Raw genomic sequence first — 13294 nt, forward strand, 5'->3', positions numbered from 1 at the left:
GAAGGACAGGCAAAACTATTGAGGTTAGGAGGGTTGCCAGATGGGAAGAACGTGGTACTGACAGCAGGAGTTTCCCCCAGCTCTTGCCCTTCCTCTCAGCACTAAGGCAGCAAACCAGAGTCCCCAAGCTGGTGGAATTGTGTGAGTCAGGTGTTTGAGGCACTTTGTGTAGCTTGTGCACGTTCATTTTCCCTCTTTTAACCTCAGCACAGCCCAGATCTGTCTCTCCAGCATTATCCATGATTGTGGCCTGTCTGAAAGTCAGCAGTGGGGAAGGAACTGCATTTTGCTTTCCTCAATGCACTTGCCTCCCTACATGCTCTGATTCGAGAGCAAAAATACTTTTTCTCTTTCAGCTGTGTTGCTCATTTTTGCTGTGGATCACTCAAACCATGGACATGGCCAGTTCAAAGCTGTGTCAGTGGGAAAATTTGAGAGGAAACAACCAGAAGCACACTTGATCTGTCTCCTCTCCCTCAGCACACTTGGAGGAAGTTCTGGATCAGTGATGCAGGGCAAGCCTAGGAAATCAGGAGGAACTCTGATTTTACCTCTTGTGGGAAAGGAGAGGGGCTTTTGTGCACGGCTGAAGCGTGGCAGTCCTGCGGGAGCTGCACAGCCACTCTGCAGCCTTGGAGCCAGCTGTTGGTGTTTCCCTGCTGTTGCTCAGTTTTGCTTCAATGTTTCCAAAAGAAAGCTGATGAAGTAAGATATTAAGTTTAAAAAACCAAGCTCAAGCAGCGACAAAACTGCAGACGAAAGATCTTTTAAAAGTATCGTTTTTCTTTTATTAAATCTCTTGTCGGTAAAATTGTTACTCCTGACTACCTCTTTATGCCTTTTGAACCGCATGGATGTCTAATACTTCTCTAGTATTTTTTATGCCTTTTGAACTCCCTGTACAACAGACGAGTGCCATCGAGAGTAGTTTTCTCTCCCAAATAGCCTCAAACACTCGTTTCTTTCTCCCAAACAGGCTGAACCCCGCGTGGTTCGTGTCCCATCGCACACCCCCGGCCCCGGTATCAGCACAGGGGATTTGGCACGGGGACAGCCGTGTGGCGATGCTGCCGCAGCCGATCCCAGCCCCTGGGGCCGCTGTCCGGGTGCATTTGTCAGGGCACGGACACAATTTCAGCGCCGTCTGTCTTGTGTTCCGTGTTTGTGTGGCCCGTGCGGGCGGAGCGGGGCTGGCGGGAGCCGCGCTCCCCTCAGAGCCCCTGAGGGCGGTGGCAATGGCGGCGCCGCTCCCTCAGCACCGCCCCGGGGCGGAGCGGGCGCTCTTTGGCGCCAAGACCGGAGCGCGGCTCCTCCGGGTCCCGCTCGGCCATGGCTGCCCCTGCCGAGCCCGGGCACTCGCCCGGCTTCAAGAAGCCTCCGGCCCTGCTGCGGCTGAAGCGCAAACGCCCTGTGCGGAGGAGCGACTCCGACGGAGCCGCGGAAGCTGCCGCCGCCCCGGCCCCGCGGGGCTCTGGGGCCGCCCGCCGCCGCAACCCCTTCTCCAGCCTGGACAACGCTCCGCGGCGGGCAGCGGCCACCCCTCAGCCTCCGGCAGCGACCCCCGCGGGCGGGGATCCATCGGCAGTGCCCTTCTGGCAGGTGGGACCGAGCCCTGGCAGCGGGGTCCTCTGCTCTCAGCCGTCGGGCATCGCCCTCAGCCATGGCCCCCAGCCCCTCAGCCCCTTCCCGATGCAGCCCCGGGCTCGCCCCCGGCTCCACCAAGGCCCCGCTGGGCTCGGGCTGTTGCTCAGCTCTGGATGCGGATCTTGTGCTCGCCCCGAGCCGGGTTTGTTTGCGGCCCGGTGTGCTGAGGGTCACTCGGGAAATGTCACTGCAAGGGCAGTGTTTAAAATGACCTGCCCGGTGCTCCTTTGTGCTGTGCCTTATGCTGCTCTTTCATTCAGTTTTTAGAGCCGGCCTGTGAGGAGAAGCCCCCCGGGAGAGCGGAGCCTGCTGAAAGTTCCGACATCCTCGCCCTAAGCCAGGTACGAAACTGCACACGCTGCTGAAAACATTCCAGCTGTTCTCAGGGCACACAGAAAGCTGAAACTGTTTCACTTGGTAGTTGGTGACTCATATTTGCATAAAAGAATGCACTGAAATGTCAGTATTCAAGGAAATTTCTTACATTGATGTTTCCTGTTCTGGTGACAGTCTTTTAAACCCAGCCTTCTGCCTGACCTCACTGCTGCTGTAGTTCCATGGACAGGTTGTTTTCTTTCAGTTTTCCTGACTATAATTTTACTGTTTCCTAGTTTTATATGTAGTTGAGATGAGGATGTTTTTCACCAGATAGACCTCCTGCAGTCTGGTTTTCAGCTACAAAAATGGAGCGCTTCATCAGGCACATAGGAAAGCAAGAATTCCTGAAAACCAGCCCTTGAAATTCAAACAGAGTTTCAATAGACATTCTCTAATGTTGTTCTAGGTGCAGAAACTGAAGTTCAAACTAAATTAGAAGGATAGAAAAAAAGAGAACAAACTGTCTTGGAGGTGCCTAGGGCTTTGTTCGGCTTGTGACCTTACAGTCACCAGGAGGGGATGAAATGAAATAACCATTTTGGCATGGAAATTCTTGCCTTCATAAACACCAGGCTCAGGGCTTTTTTGTTTTAATAATTTATCTTTTTATTTGTTCCTAGTTTATACTGTTGGAAAGAGTAATGAGTGCAAGCCCTCTCATGTGGTTTTATAGGCAATAGAATGGAGTATTTCTGTTCGAATCTGGTGCTGAGCAAAAGAATCAAAATGATAATGCATAAAATAATATATAAATAAGAATAGAACAATAATAGTATATAATATAATATCAATATTAAATAATAATATAATATATAATATAATAATATATTAAATAATAACTGTCAGCTCAATGTGGTTTTATAGGAAATGGAATGGAGTGTTTTTGTTCGAATCTGGTGCTGAGCAAAATAACCAAAATAATAATGTATAAAAGAATATATACATAAGAATATAATAATAATATATGCATAAGAATATAATAATAATATACTATAATATCATATAAATATTAAATAATAATAATAGAATAAATAATATAATAATATATTAAATAAGAACTGTGAACAGGTTTAATTTTGTGCGAGTTAACTGATGCTGTTTCTGTTTGCTCAGGACCTTCATTCCCCTCTCGCCGTACCCAAAGCTCCCTCCTCGCCACGCCAGGAATTCCCCGCAGACTGGAGCATTAAAACCCGGGTTCTCTTCGTGTCCTCGCAGCCCTTCACGTGGGCAGAACACCTGAAGGGCCAGGAGGAGGCGCAGGGGGTGGCTCAGCACTGCCGGGCTGCGGGACCCTCGCTGCCCCGGAGCGTGCAGGTGAGGGCCGGGCGGGTGCCTGGGGCTGCAGCTCTGCTCTGCGCAGCCCTGCCGTGCCCCTCACCCGCCCTGGGCCCCGCAGGAGCCGCGGCTGTGCTCGGAGCTGCGCTGTGCCTTCCAGCAGAGCCTGCTCTACTGGCTGCACCCCTCGCTGCCCTGGCTGCCGCTCTTCCCCCGCCTCGGGGCGGACAGGAGCATGGCTGGGAAGGCCTGTCCCTGGGCACAGGACGAGGCCCTGCAGCAGGTGCTCATGAGTGACTGGTGAGTGCGGCCTGATGGGCTGGCTGGGTGTGAGGAGAGGAGATTTTAATTAATCACATGGTTATGGCACGGTTTGGGTTGGAGGGGAGCTTAAGGATCATCGCATCTCAACCCCTGCCGTGGCAGGGACACCTTCTACTGTCCCAGGCTGCTCCGAGCCCCAGTGTCCAACCTGGCCTTGGGCACTGCCAGGGATCCAGGGATGGAATTCCATCCCAGCCCCTGCCCACCCTCCTAGATAACAATTCCTCACTGCCAATCTTCCACCCAGCCCTGCCCTCTGGCACTGGGAGCCATTCCCGTGTCCTGTCCCTCCATGCCCCGTCCCCATTCCCTCTCAGGGCAGGGACCCTGCCAGCCGTGCCAGCGCTGTGTGTTCCCTGGCAGGTCGGTGAGCTTCACCTCTCTGTACCAGCTGCTGCGGGCGCGCCTCTGCCCCTATTTCTACGTGTGCTCGGCGCAGTTCTCGGTGCTGTTCCGCGCCGCGGGGCTGGCGGGCAGCGCCGAGCCCACGGCCGCCATCGCGCCCACCACGCGCGGCCTGCGCCACGCCATGCGCGCCGAGGGTAAGGGCACGGGGATGGGCACGGGGATGGGCATGGGGATGGGCAGGACTGGCACACGGCCGCCATAGCGCCCACCACGCGTGGCCTGCGCCACGCCATGCGCGCCGAGGGTAAGGGCACCCGCTGGGCACGGGGATGGGAATGGGCATGGGCATGGAGATGGGCAGGACTGGCACACGGCCGCCATAGTGCCCACCACGCGTGGCCTGCGCCACGCCATGCGCGCCGAGGGTAAGGGCACCCGCTGGGCATGGGCATGGGGCAGGGCTGGCACACGGCCGCCATTGCGCCCACCACGCGCGGCCTGCGCCACGCCATGCGCGCCGAGGGTAAGGGCACCCGCTGGGCATGGGCATGGGGCAGGGCTGGCACACGGCCGCCATCGCGCCCACCACGCGCGGCCTGCGCCACGCCATGCGCGCCGAGGGTAAGGGCACCCGCTGGGCATGGGCATGGGCATGGGGATGGGCATGGGGCAGGGCTGGCACACAGCCCCTCACTGCTGCCTCCCCTCACCACAGGCATAGAGTTCTCCTTGCCTCTGCTGGAGGAAAGTGGAGCCAGGAAACAGAAAAGCTCTGAGGAGAGTCTGGAGACAGAGACAGCTGAGGGCGTCAGAGCGGGCAGCAGTGTGGAGGATGTGGGGTGAGTAACAATGTTGTGTGTGATTGCATAAAGGGATGGGGCCAGCATCCATTCATTGCTCACATAAACACCATCTCAGAGGCCGTGAGATTTTAGAGGAGCAAACATTCAGCCATAGATCATTGCTCACATAAACACCATCTCAGAGGCTGTGAGATTTTAGAGGAGCAAACATTCATCCATAGATTCATTGATCACATAAACACCATCTCAGAGGCTGTGAGATTTTAGAGGAGCAAACATTCAGCCATAGATTCATTGATCACATAAACATCTCAGAGGCTCTGAGATTTCAGAGGAGCAAGCATTTGGCCATAGCTCAAAGTAGTAACATGTTTCTTTGTTAGAAGGCAATATAGAACTTTTTGCATTTCTTATTTTGCATTTCTAACCTATCACCTTTAGTTACTTCTGCTGCACTGTGGATACTTTTATTCAATGGGTGTGTAACTCACCTACACACATATGCTTCTGTAATAACTTCTGAACTCTTGGTTACTCTGTACAAGCACACCCTTACCGTATAAACCCTTCACCATTCTATCAATACGGTTTCTCACTTACTTAAAGCATATTCTTACTTACAACTATAGAAAATAAGTTTATGATTTTTATACTTAATGTCTGTTCTTTGTTCTTAATATCTGTTATTCTACTTAATGTTCTTTAGTTTTGCATCAATCCAAGCTCCTTCCAAGGCTGCAGATCAAACCCTCCTGAATCTGTGGAAGTTTCTATCTTTCCATTTCCCACAGTTGCGCAGTGCTGGAATTCAGGGGCATCCCCAGGCTCCTGCACAGTCCTCAGAGGCACTGCCCTCCTAACACTGATCCTGTGTCCCAGGGAACCAGCTCCCAGCGATGATGATGATGATGGAAGCTTCTCTTGGCTTGAGGAGATGGGAGTCCAAGACAAGGTGAAGAAACCAGACACTATTTCTATCCAACTGTATCCTTCCAGATGTGTGACACGGGCAAACCCTGCAACTTTTACAGTGCTGTGGTACATTTAAGCTCTGCAGAAGTTTTTGAGAACTCTTACAAGTATGAATCCTTGCGTTCCTGCATGTGATGAGATACTGCATTTTCTTTTTAGTTACTTTGCAAGTATTTCTAGGATTTGAAGCCAGGATTTAAGATGCCGTTTAATATCTGAAGAGCAGATGTGGGTGGGTGCCCAGCTGGGTGGGGTTTGCGTTTGGGGATTTTGGTCAGATGGGGTGAGGGAGGGCTCACTGCTCCACCTTTCTGGCCCGTGGGTGCTCCCCAGTGCTCCGTGGCTTTCCCTTGACTGGGCTCCAGGCGCAGGGAGAAGCACGAGGTGCAGGTGGATCACAGGCCCGAGTCGCTGGTGCTGGTGAGGGGCAGCCACACCTTCAGGCTGCTCAATTTCCTCATCAGCTGCCGCAGCCTGGTGGCCGTGGCGGGGCCGCAGGCGGGGCTGCCCCCGACGCTGCTGTCCCCGGTGGCCTTCCGGGGCGGGACCCTGCACACGCTCAAGGTGAGGAGGGGCACGGCGGGCTCGGGAGCGGCCAGGGAGCGATTCCTTACCCGGGGGATCAGCCCCTGCCTCGGGGAGGGTCCCTCGGGCACCACAGCGGGGTTGTTGTGGCTGAAGCCTGGGTCAGCATCTGGTGTGCAGGCACAGCCTGTTCCTAAATCCCTGCAACACATCCCTGCACTGAACTGACCCCCTGCACTGAACTGACATCCCTGCATTGAACTGACATCCCTGCACTGAACTGACATCCCTGCACTGAACTGACCCCCCTGCACTGCACTGACCCCCCTGCACTGAACTGACCCCCCTGCCCTGAACTGACCCCCCTGCACTGCACTGACCCCCCTGCACTGAACTGACCCCCCTGCACTGAACTGACCCCCTGCACTGAACTGACCCCCCTGCACTGAACTGAACCTCCTGCACTGAACTGACCCCCCTGCACTGAACTGACCCCCCTGCCCTGAACTGACATCCCTGCATTGAACTGACATCCCTGCATTGAACTGACCCCCCTGCCCTGAACTGACCCCCCTGCCCTGAACTGACCCCCCTGCACTGAACTGACCCCCCTGCACTGAACTGACCCCCCTGCATTGAACTGACCCCCCTGCACTGAACTGACCCCCCTGCATTGAACTGACCCCCCTGCACTGAACTGACATCCCTGCCCTGAACTGACCCCCCTGCACTGAACTGACATCCCTGCACTGAACTGACCCCCCTGCACTGAACTGACATCCCTGCCCTGAACTGACCCCCCTGCCCTGAACTGACCCCCCTGCCCTGAACTGACCCCCCTGCCCTGAACTGACCCCCCTGCCCTGAACTGACCCCCCTGCACTGAACTGACCCCCCTGCACTGAACTGACCCCCCTGCATTGAACTGACCCCCCTGCACTGAACTGACATCCCTGCCCTGAACTGACCCCCCTGCACTGAACTGACATCCCTGCACTGAACTGACCCCCCTGCACTGAACTGACATCCCTGCCCTGAACTGACCCCCCTGCCCTGAACTGACCCCCCTGCCCTGAACTGACCCCCCTGCACTGAACTGACATCCCTGCACTGAACTGACCCCCCTGCACTGAACTGACATCCCTGCACTGAACTGACCCCCCTGCCCTGAACTGACCCCCCTGCACTGAACTGACCCCCCTGCGCTGAACTGACCCCCCTTCCTCCCTGAGGAAGCATCCCCTTCCTCACCTCCTGAGAGACAAGAGGCCGTGCAGGGCTGCCCATAGGAAAAATGTTGTTAAGATTCTCCCCAGATCTTATGGGCCCTCAGACTATCCCAGCCCCTTGCACCAGAAGCCCCTGAGCCAGAGCTCACCTTCTGTTCCTGCAGGGAATGGTTTGGATTGGGAGGGAACAACCCCTGCCGTGGCCAGGGACACCTTCCACTATCCCAGGTTGTTCCAAGCCTTGTCCAGCCTGACCTTGGACACTTCCAGGGATCCAGGGGCAGGCCCAGCTGTGCCAGGGCTTCCCCACCCTACAGCCAAGAATTCTTTCCCTGTATCTAACCCAAATTTCTTCCCAGTAAGAAGAGGATCAGTTACTTGTTCCACCAGAGAACTTCATCCTGGTCTTGTGCCCTTCCCTTCCCGGTCCCTACAGCATTCCTGCAGTCCAGGGGCACATTTTAGGAGTTGTTACAGGGACAGTAAAGCCTTATGCATTGCACGGGGAGCAGGCAACGCTGAGAAGTGTTTCCATTTTCAGTGGGGCCGTGGCCTGTGGTGCCAGAGGGGTGACAGTTCCTGGCTGTGCCGTGCTGTGCTGTGTGCAGCACTCACCGCGCTGTCCTTTGTGCCCCCAGGCCCGCACCGTCAGCGGCCGTGCCCGGGTGCCCGGGGGCTTTGAGGACGTGTTCAGCCTGGAGGTGCTGGGGCCCGTCCTGCCGCACGCCCTGCACGCCCTGACGCTGCTGCTGGGCCCTGCTCAGCGCGGCTCCTTCCGCGCCCTGCTCAGCCCCCACGAGCCCAGCGCCGCCTTCAACGCCCGCCCGGGGCCGCCCCAGGTGCGGGGAGCCAACACCGGGACAGGCCGGGACAGGCCGGGACAGGCCGGGACGGGGAATGCACACCGGGACAGCCCGGGAGAGCCCGGGACGGGGAGGGCACACCGGGACAGCCCGGGACGGGGAATGCACACCGGGACAGCCCGGGAGAGGCCGGGATGGGGAGGGCACACCGGGACAGCCCGGGAGAGCCCGGGACGGGGAGGGCACACCGGGAGAGCCCGGGACAGCCCGGGACGGGGAATGCACACCGGGAGAGGCGGGACAGGGAGGGCACACCGGGACAGCCCGGGACGGGGAATGCACACCGGGACAGCCCGGGACAGCCCGGGACGGGGAATGCACACCGGGACAGCCCGGGAGAGCCGGGGACAGGGAATGAACACCGGGACAGGCCGGGACGGGGAGGGCACACCGGGACAGCCCGGGACAGGCCGGGACGGGGAATGCACACCGGGACAGCCCGGGACAGCCCGGGACGGGGAATGCACACCGGGACAGGCCGGGACGGGGAGGGCACACCGGGACAGCCCGGGAGAGCCCGGGCCGGGGAGGGCACACCGGGACAGCCCGGGAGAGCCCGGGACTGGGAATGCACACCGGGACAGGCCGGGACGGGGAGGGCACACCGGGAGAGCCCGGGACGGGGAGGGCACACCGGGACAGCCCGGGACAGGCCGGGACGGGGAATGCACACCGGGACAGCCCGGGACGGGGAGGGCACACCGGGACAGGTGGGACGGGGAGGGCACACCGGGACAGGTGGGACGGGGAGGGCACACCGGGACAGGTGGGACGGGGAGGGCGCACCGGGCCGGGCCGGGGTGGTTTCCCACACAAAGCCTCACTCGGTGCGTGTGCCCCCACAGGAGGACGAGCAGCAGGAGCTGCCGGCCTGCGGGCTGCACCCCAGCACTCTGGCTCAGCTGAGGCAGTGTCCCACGCTGGGGAAATCCTCCCTCCGCCTGCTGGAGATGAAGGATTACAGCTACACCTGGAAGGCCTAGGAACGCTGCTGGCCCTGGAGCAGGACTCTCCCTCCCTGGGCTGCAGGTGCCGGGCTCGGGGCAGGGTGGGAGGGACACCCCACACGGCTGCTGCACAGGAACACCTCCAAGGGCTTTGGAGGAAAGGAGGGGAAAGGCCTTGGACATCTCCTTTTTTATTGTACAAAGTGTTTTTAAAATAAAACGTGGTTTTATTGGTCTGGTTTGGCCCTGGCAGGCTGGTCTTCCCCTTCTGTTCCAAGCATGGAATTTCTGCTCCTGCTTGGAGCAGGAACTCATAACCTGGTCAGAACTAGAACCCCCCAGGGCAGGGGATAGGAACCAGATGAGCTTTAAGGTTCCTTCCGGCCCAAACCTTCTGGGATCCCATGGATGGGTGGAATGTTTGGCAAAACCCTTCCCAGGCTGTTCACAGCCCCCTGCCACCCTCAGCAGCTGCACCTTGGTGTGTGGCACCTCTTGGGCTGGGGCCATCTTGGAACTCCACAGGGAGGAATGGAGGTCAGAGGGCCCCAGGGCTGCTCAGCAGAGCTCCCACACCCATCCCAGGGGAGGAATCAAACGGCTGCAGCACCTGGGCACGAGGAAAGGGAGCTCAGGCCTTGGCACCTCCAGGGAGCTTTGCCGTGCCCATCCCTGCAGGTGTGCCCTGGAGGTGGCACTGAGTGCTCTGGGCTGGGGACAAGGTGCCCACGGGGCACAGCTGGCACTGCATGGGCTGGCAGGGCTGTGCCAGCCCCAGGGATGCGGGGATTCCATGGATCACAGAGACAGAGGAAGAGGAGCAGGGTGCCCCGAGTGTTTCCCTGCAGGGAGAGGCTCCCAGGCCTTTTGGGGAAGGTGTCGCTTTCCCACAGCTCTGGGCTGGGCACATTCCTGCAGCAGGGAATGCCACAGCTGACTGGGAAGTGGAACCAGCTCTGTTTGTGCTCTCCAGGTGCATTTCTATAATCTGGTGTTTGTTACTGAAGTGAAGCCGTCCGTGGGCAGCAAAGCTCAGCTCTCCCCGCTGCTGCCCCTGGGCTCTGGGATCACCCAGCAAAGCCCCACAAACCAATGGGCTCTGGGATCACCCAGCAAAGCCCCACAAACCAAACACGGGCACAGAGCAGCCCCTGGGCCTGGGCCAGCCAAGGCTTCCTGTGCCCCCAGAGCCTTTCTGTGTGCCCAGGCTCCAGCAGGGCCATGTCCTGCCCCAGGCTCCAGCAGGGATGCAGCTCCGCAGGAACTCTGGCTTTTACAGAACTGCCGTGAGCTGCCACCCCCAGGAGCAAATCCCAGCTCTCCCAGGATGCAGGGCTGTTCCTGAGGGATGTGGCTCCAGGGAACACACAGACCCCTCAGCTTGAAGCCATGAAATCCAGACCTTTCTGAGTAGTTATTTTTCAAATGGAGTCTTAGTGGGAGTGGATTTCTCTGCTGCTGGGAGAGAACTCAGCTCTTTACCTTAGGCATGGGAAACAAGGATACAGCAAAGGGAAGCACACAGTACAGGGGGTTGTACATTCCCAAATTTGATTGTGTCCAGCTGTGAAGTCTGAGCTGCCATGGAGAGAATCTGCAGTAGCTGTGAGGTCTGAGCTCTGCTGAGTGTGGAGGGAGCTGCTCCAGCCCCAGGGTGGAGCCAGAGACCCCCAGCACCCCCAGGATGATCCTCCCAGCTTTCTGGGAGTTCACACCTCCCAGGCACTTGCAGGACAAGCTCCACACATTTAGTCAGAGACCGAAGGCAAGATGCCAAAGGGAAAAAAGTTTAATTCGAGACAACAACGTCCATGAAATGAAGATCAACTGAAGCATTTTCGGAGCGCTTGGACAGACTCACAGGGGCTTTTGTGCCTCCAAACCAACCCCAACTCCCTGCTGCACAGGAAACACCAACCCCTGTCCCTGCAGAGCAAGGAGACTCCACGTTCTGTGACACTGACGGGATCCACAGGGCTCCAGGCACCAGGAATTGCTCAGCTCCATGGACCCCCATGGCCACAGGGTCCCTCCCTGAGGCCTGAGCAGCCTGGCTGGGTTTGTTCTGGCCCCAAACCCAGCTCAGGTTCCCACCTCACCAAGACTTGTCTGGGACAAGCCCCTGAAGGACCCCAGTGCAGAAATCCTGGCAGCCTGCCCCTAACTCAGATCCCTCGGGGAGGGTGCACTGCCCCTTCCAGTCCCACGTGCACACAGATCAAAGATTAATGCTTCTTAAATAAAAAATAAAAAGCAGGAAAAGCTTTCTACATCCTCTCTGCTGTCCAACTGCCCAAACTCTGGATCAGGCTCCTTGAGGGCAGAGGATCCTTATCCTGAACACTGCATCCCAAGGAGTTACTTTGTAAAAGTTCAAAACAAACAAAAACCACCAGGCCTGCTCCTGCCATCCCAAAGGCTGTTGGGAATCCTCACAAAGCCAATTCTGTATCGTGTGTGTTCCTTGCAGAAGGCATTCTGGCGAGTTTAAATTCCTGTTTCCTGGCTTGGCATCCCTTGGAATCACTGCTTACTGACCAGGGGTGAAGATTATGAACTTGTGCTGCTTTATTGACCAAGTTGGGTACAACAATTGAAGCGTCATTCTACCCCCTCCCTCCCCCCAAATCCAGTTGTAGATCTGTTAAAGAGTTTAAAATTCACATGAACCACAAATCCGTACAATCAGCATCAGGCAGTGGATTCACTGGTTGGGAATTGCAGCCCCCTGGGAGGCTGGGCCAGGCCGTGCCCCCTGGCTGTCCTGGGGTGGCACCGAGGGGCAGCGCCCGGGCACGGCCCCAGGGTGTCCCCAGCACCCCCCGAGCCCAGGGGACTCTGCAGCCACTACAAAACTGTATCAAAGAAAGGGTCAACGCTCTGACAGGAGAGGAACTGCAGGAGCTTCAGCCAAGGGTCTGGATTTCTGATGCCTCCAGAGTCTGTCGTCTGATTTAGTAGTTTAAGAAATAATTACATCACTAATGTAAACAATATAAACATACCAAAAACTAAGTATGATTTAAATACATTTGGATGGTACAAAAGAAAAACCTGCGGGTGTCTGTACAGTTTTTACACGGTGGGAATCGCCGATGTATTTACAACATGAGAGGGGCAAATACCATTTGTTGTGCAGAGTAAAATGCTCAGAACCAGTGTCCCAGTAAAGCCAAGCTTAGCGGTGTGAGGCACTCCTGAACATGGTGGTATTGACCATGCTTTCCTTTGGTACGAGTCCCATGGCCTGCAGCGCCGCCGTGGCCGCCGTGGCTTTCGCGTGCTTCTTGTTAAGGCTGGCAAAGGTGGGCCTGTACTCGTTGCCATTGACTCTCACCTGGCACGGGGGAACCAGGGGTTAGCGAGGGGGCCGTGCCTGCCCCAGGCACACTCTGGGCAGCTCCTTCTTAGGGACACAGACCCCGTGGCTGCCTGTCAGCAAGGGCATTGCAGGGGATCCCACTGTGCTCGGGGCTGGCAGGGACCTCACGGCCCAGCCGGTGCCACCCCTGCCGTGGCAGGGACACCTTGCACTGTGCAGGGCTGCTCCCAGCGCCAGCGGCCTCGGGCCCTGCCAGGGACCCAGGGGCAGCAACAGCTGCCCTGGGCTCCCTGTGCCAGGGGCTGCCCACCCTGCCAGGGAATTCCTGATTCCCAAGATCCCATCCAGCCCTGTCCTCTGGCAGAGGGAAGCCATTCCCTGCGTCCTGCCCCTCCAGCCCTTGTCCCCAGTCCCTCTCCAGCTCTGCTGGAGCCCCTTTAGGGCCGGCAAGGAGCTCTGAGGTCTCACTGGAGCCTTCCCTCCTCCAGGTGAGCACCCCCAGCTCCCCAAGCCTGGCCTCAGAGGGGCTCCAGCCCTGGGATCCCAGAATAAAGTGCTCCAGGGACTCGGTTTGGCCTTTCCAGGAACAGGACTTGCACGTTCCAGCACCGAGACGGCTCCACCATCCTCAGCCAGCCCCGTGAGGTGTTTCTATCAAACA

At 57.4% G+C, this 13294-nt stretch overlaps 2 protein-coding genes across 4 annotated transcripts in view; one reads left to right on the top strand and one right to left on the bottom strand.

Moving 5' to 3' along the window:
- The first annotated feature begins 239 nt into the window (after positions 1-239).
- DONSON (DNA replication fork stabilization factor DONSON) lies at positions 240-9546 on the top strand. Its single transcript, XM_063179479.1, is given in 14 exon segments — positions 240-260; positions 929-1022; positions 1055-1157; positions 1159-1307; positions 1310-1599; positions 1905-1985; positions 3136-3339; positions 3422-3600; positions 3988-4166; positions 4688-4811; positions 5655-5759; positions 6113-6311; positions 8140-8340; positions 9210-9546. Coding segments are annotated over 14 exon segments (2067 nt in total). The 3' UTR covers positions 9348-9546.
- A 1536-nt stretch (positions 9547-11082) lies between these two features.
- SON (SON DNA and RNA binding protein) overlaps positions 11083-13294 on the bottom strand; it is a 37529-nt gene continuing 35317 nt past the window's right edge. For 2 of the 3 annotated variants that reach the window (XM_063180334.1, XM_063180323.1), the window contains exon 12: positions 12655-13284. In XM_063180334.1, the coding sequence (XP_063036404.1) occupies positions 12670-13284 (615 nt within the window). In that variant the 3' untranslated portion in view covers positions 12655-12669. The other variant, XM_063180344.1, reaches the window with a different exon arrangement.

This window comes from Melospiza melodia, chromosome 2, assembly GCF_035770615.1.
Source record: "Melospiza melodia melodia isolate bMelMel2 chromosome 2, bMelMel2.pri, whole genome shotgun sequence".
In the NCBI taxonomy this organism is placed as follows: Eukaryota; Metazoa; Chordata; class Aves; order Passeriformes; family Passerellidae; genus Melospiza; species Melospiza melodia.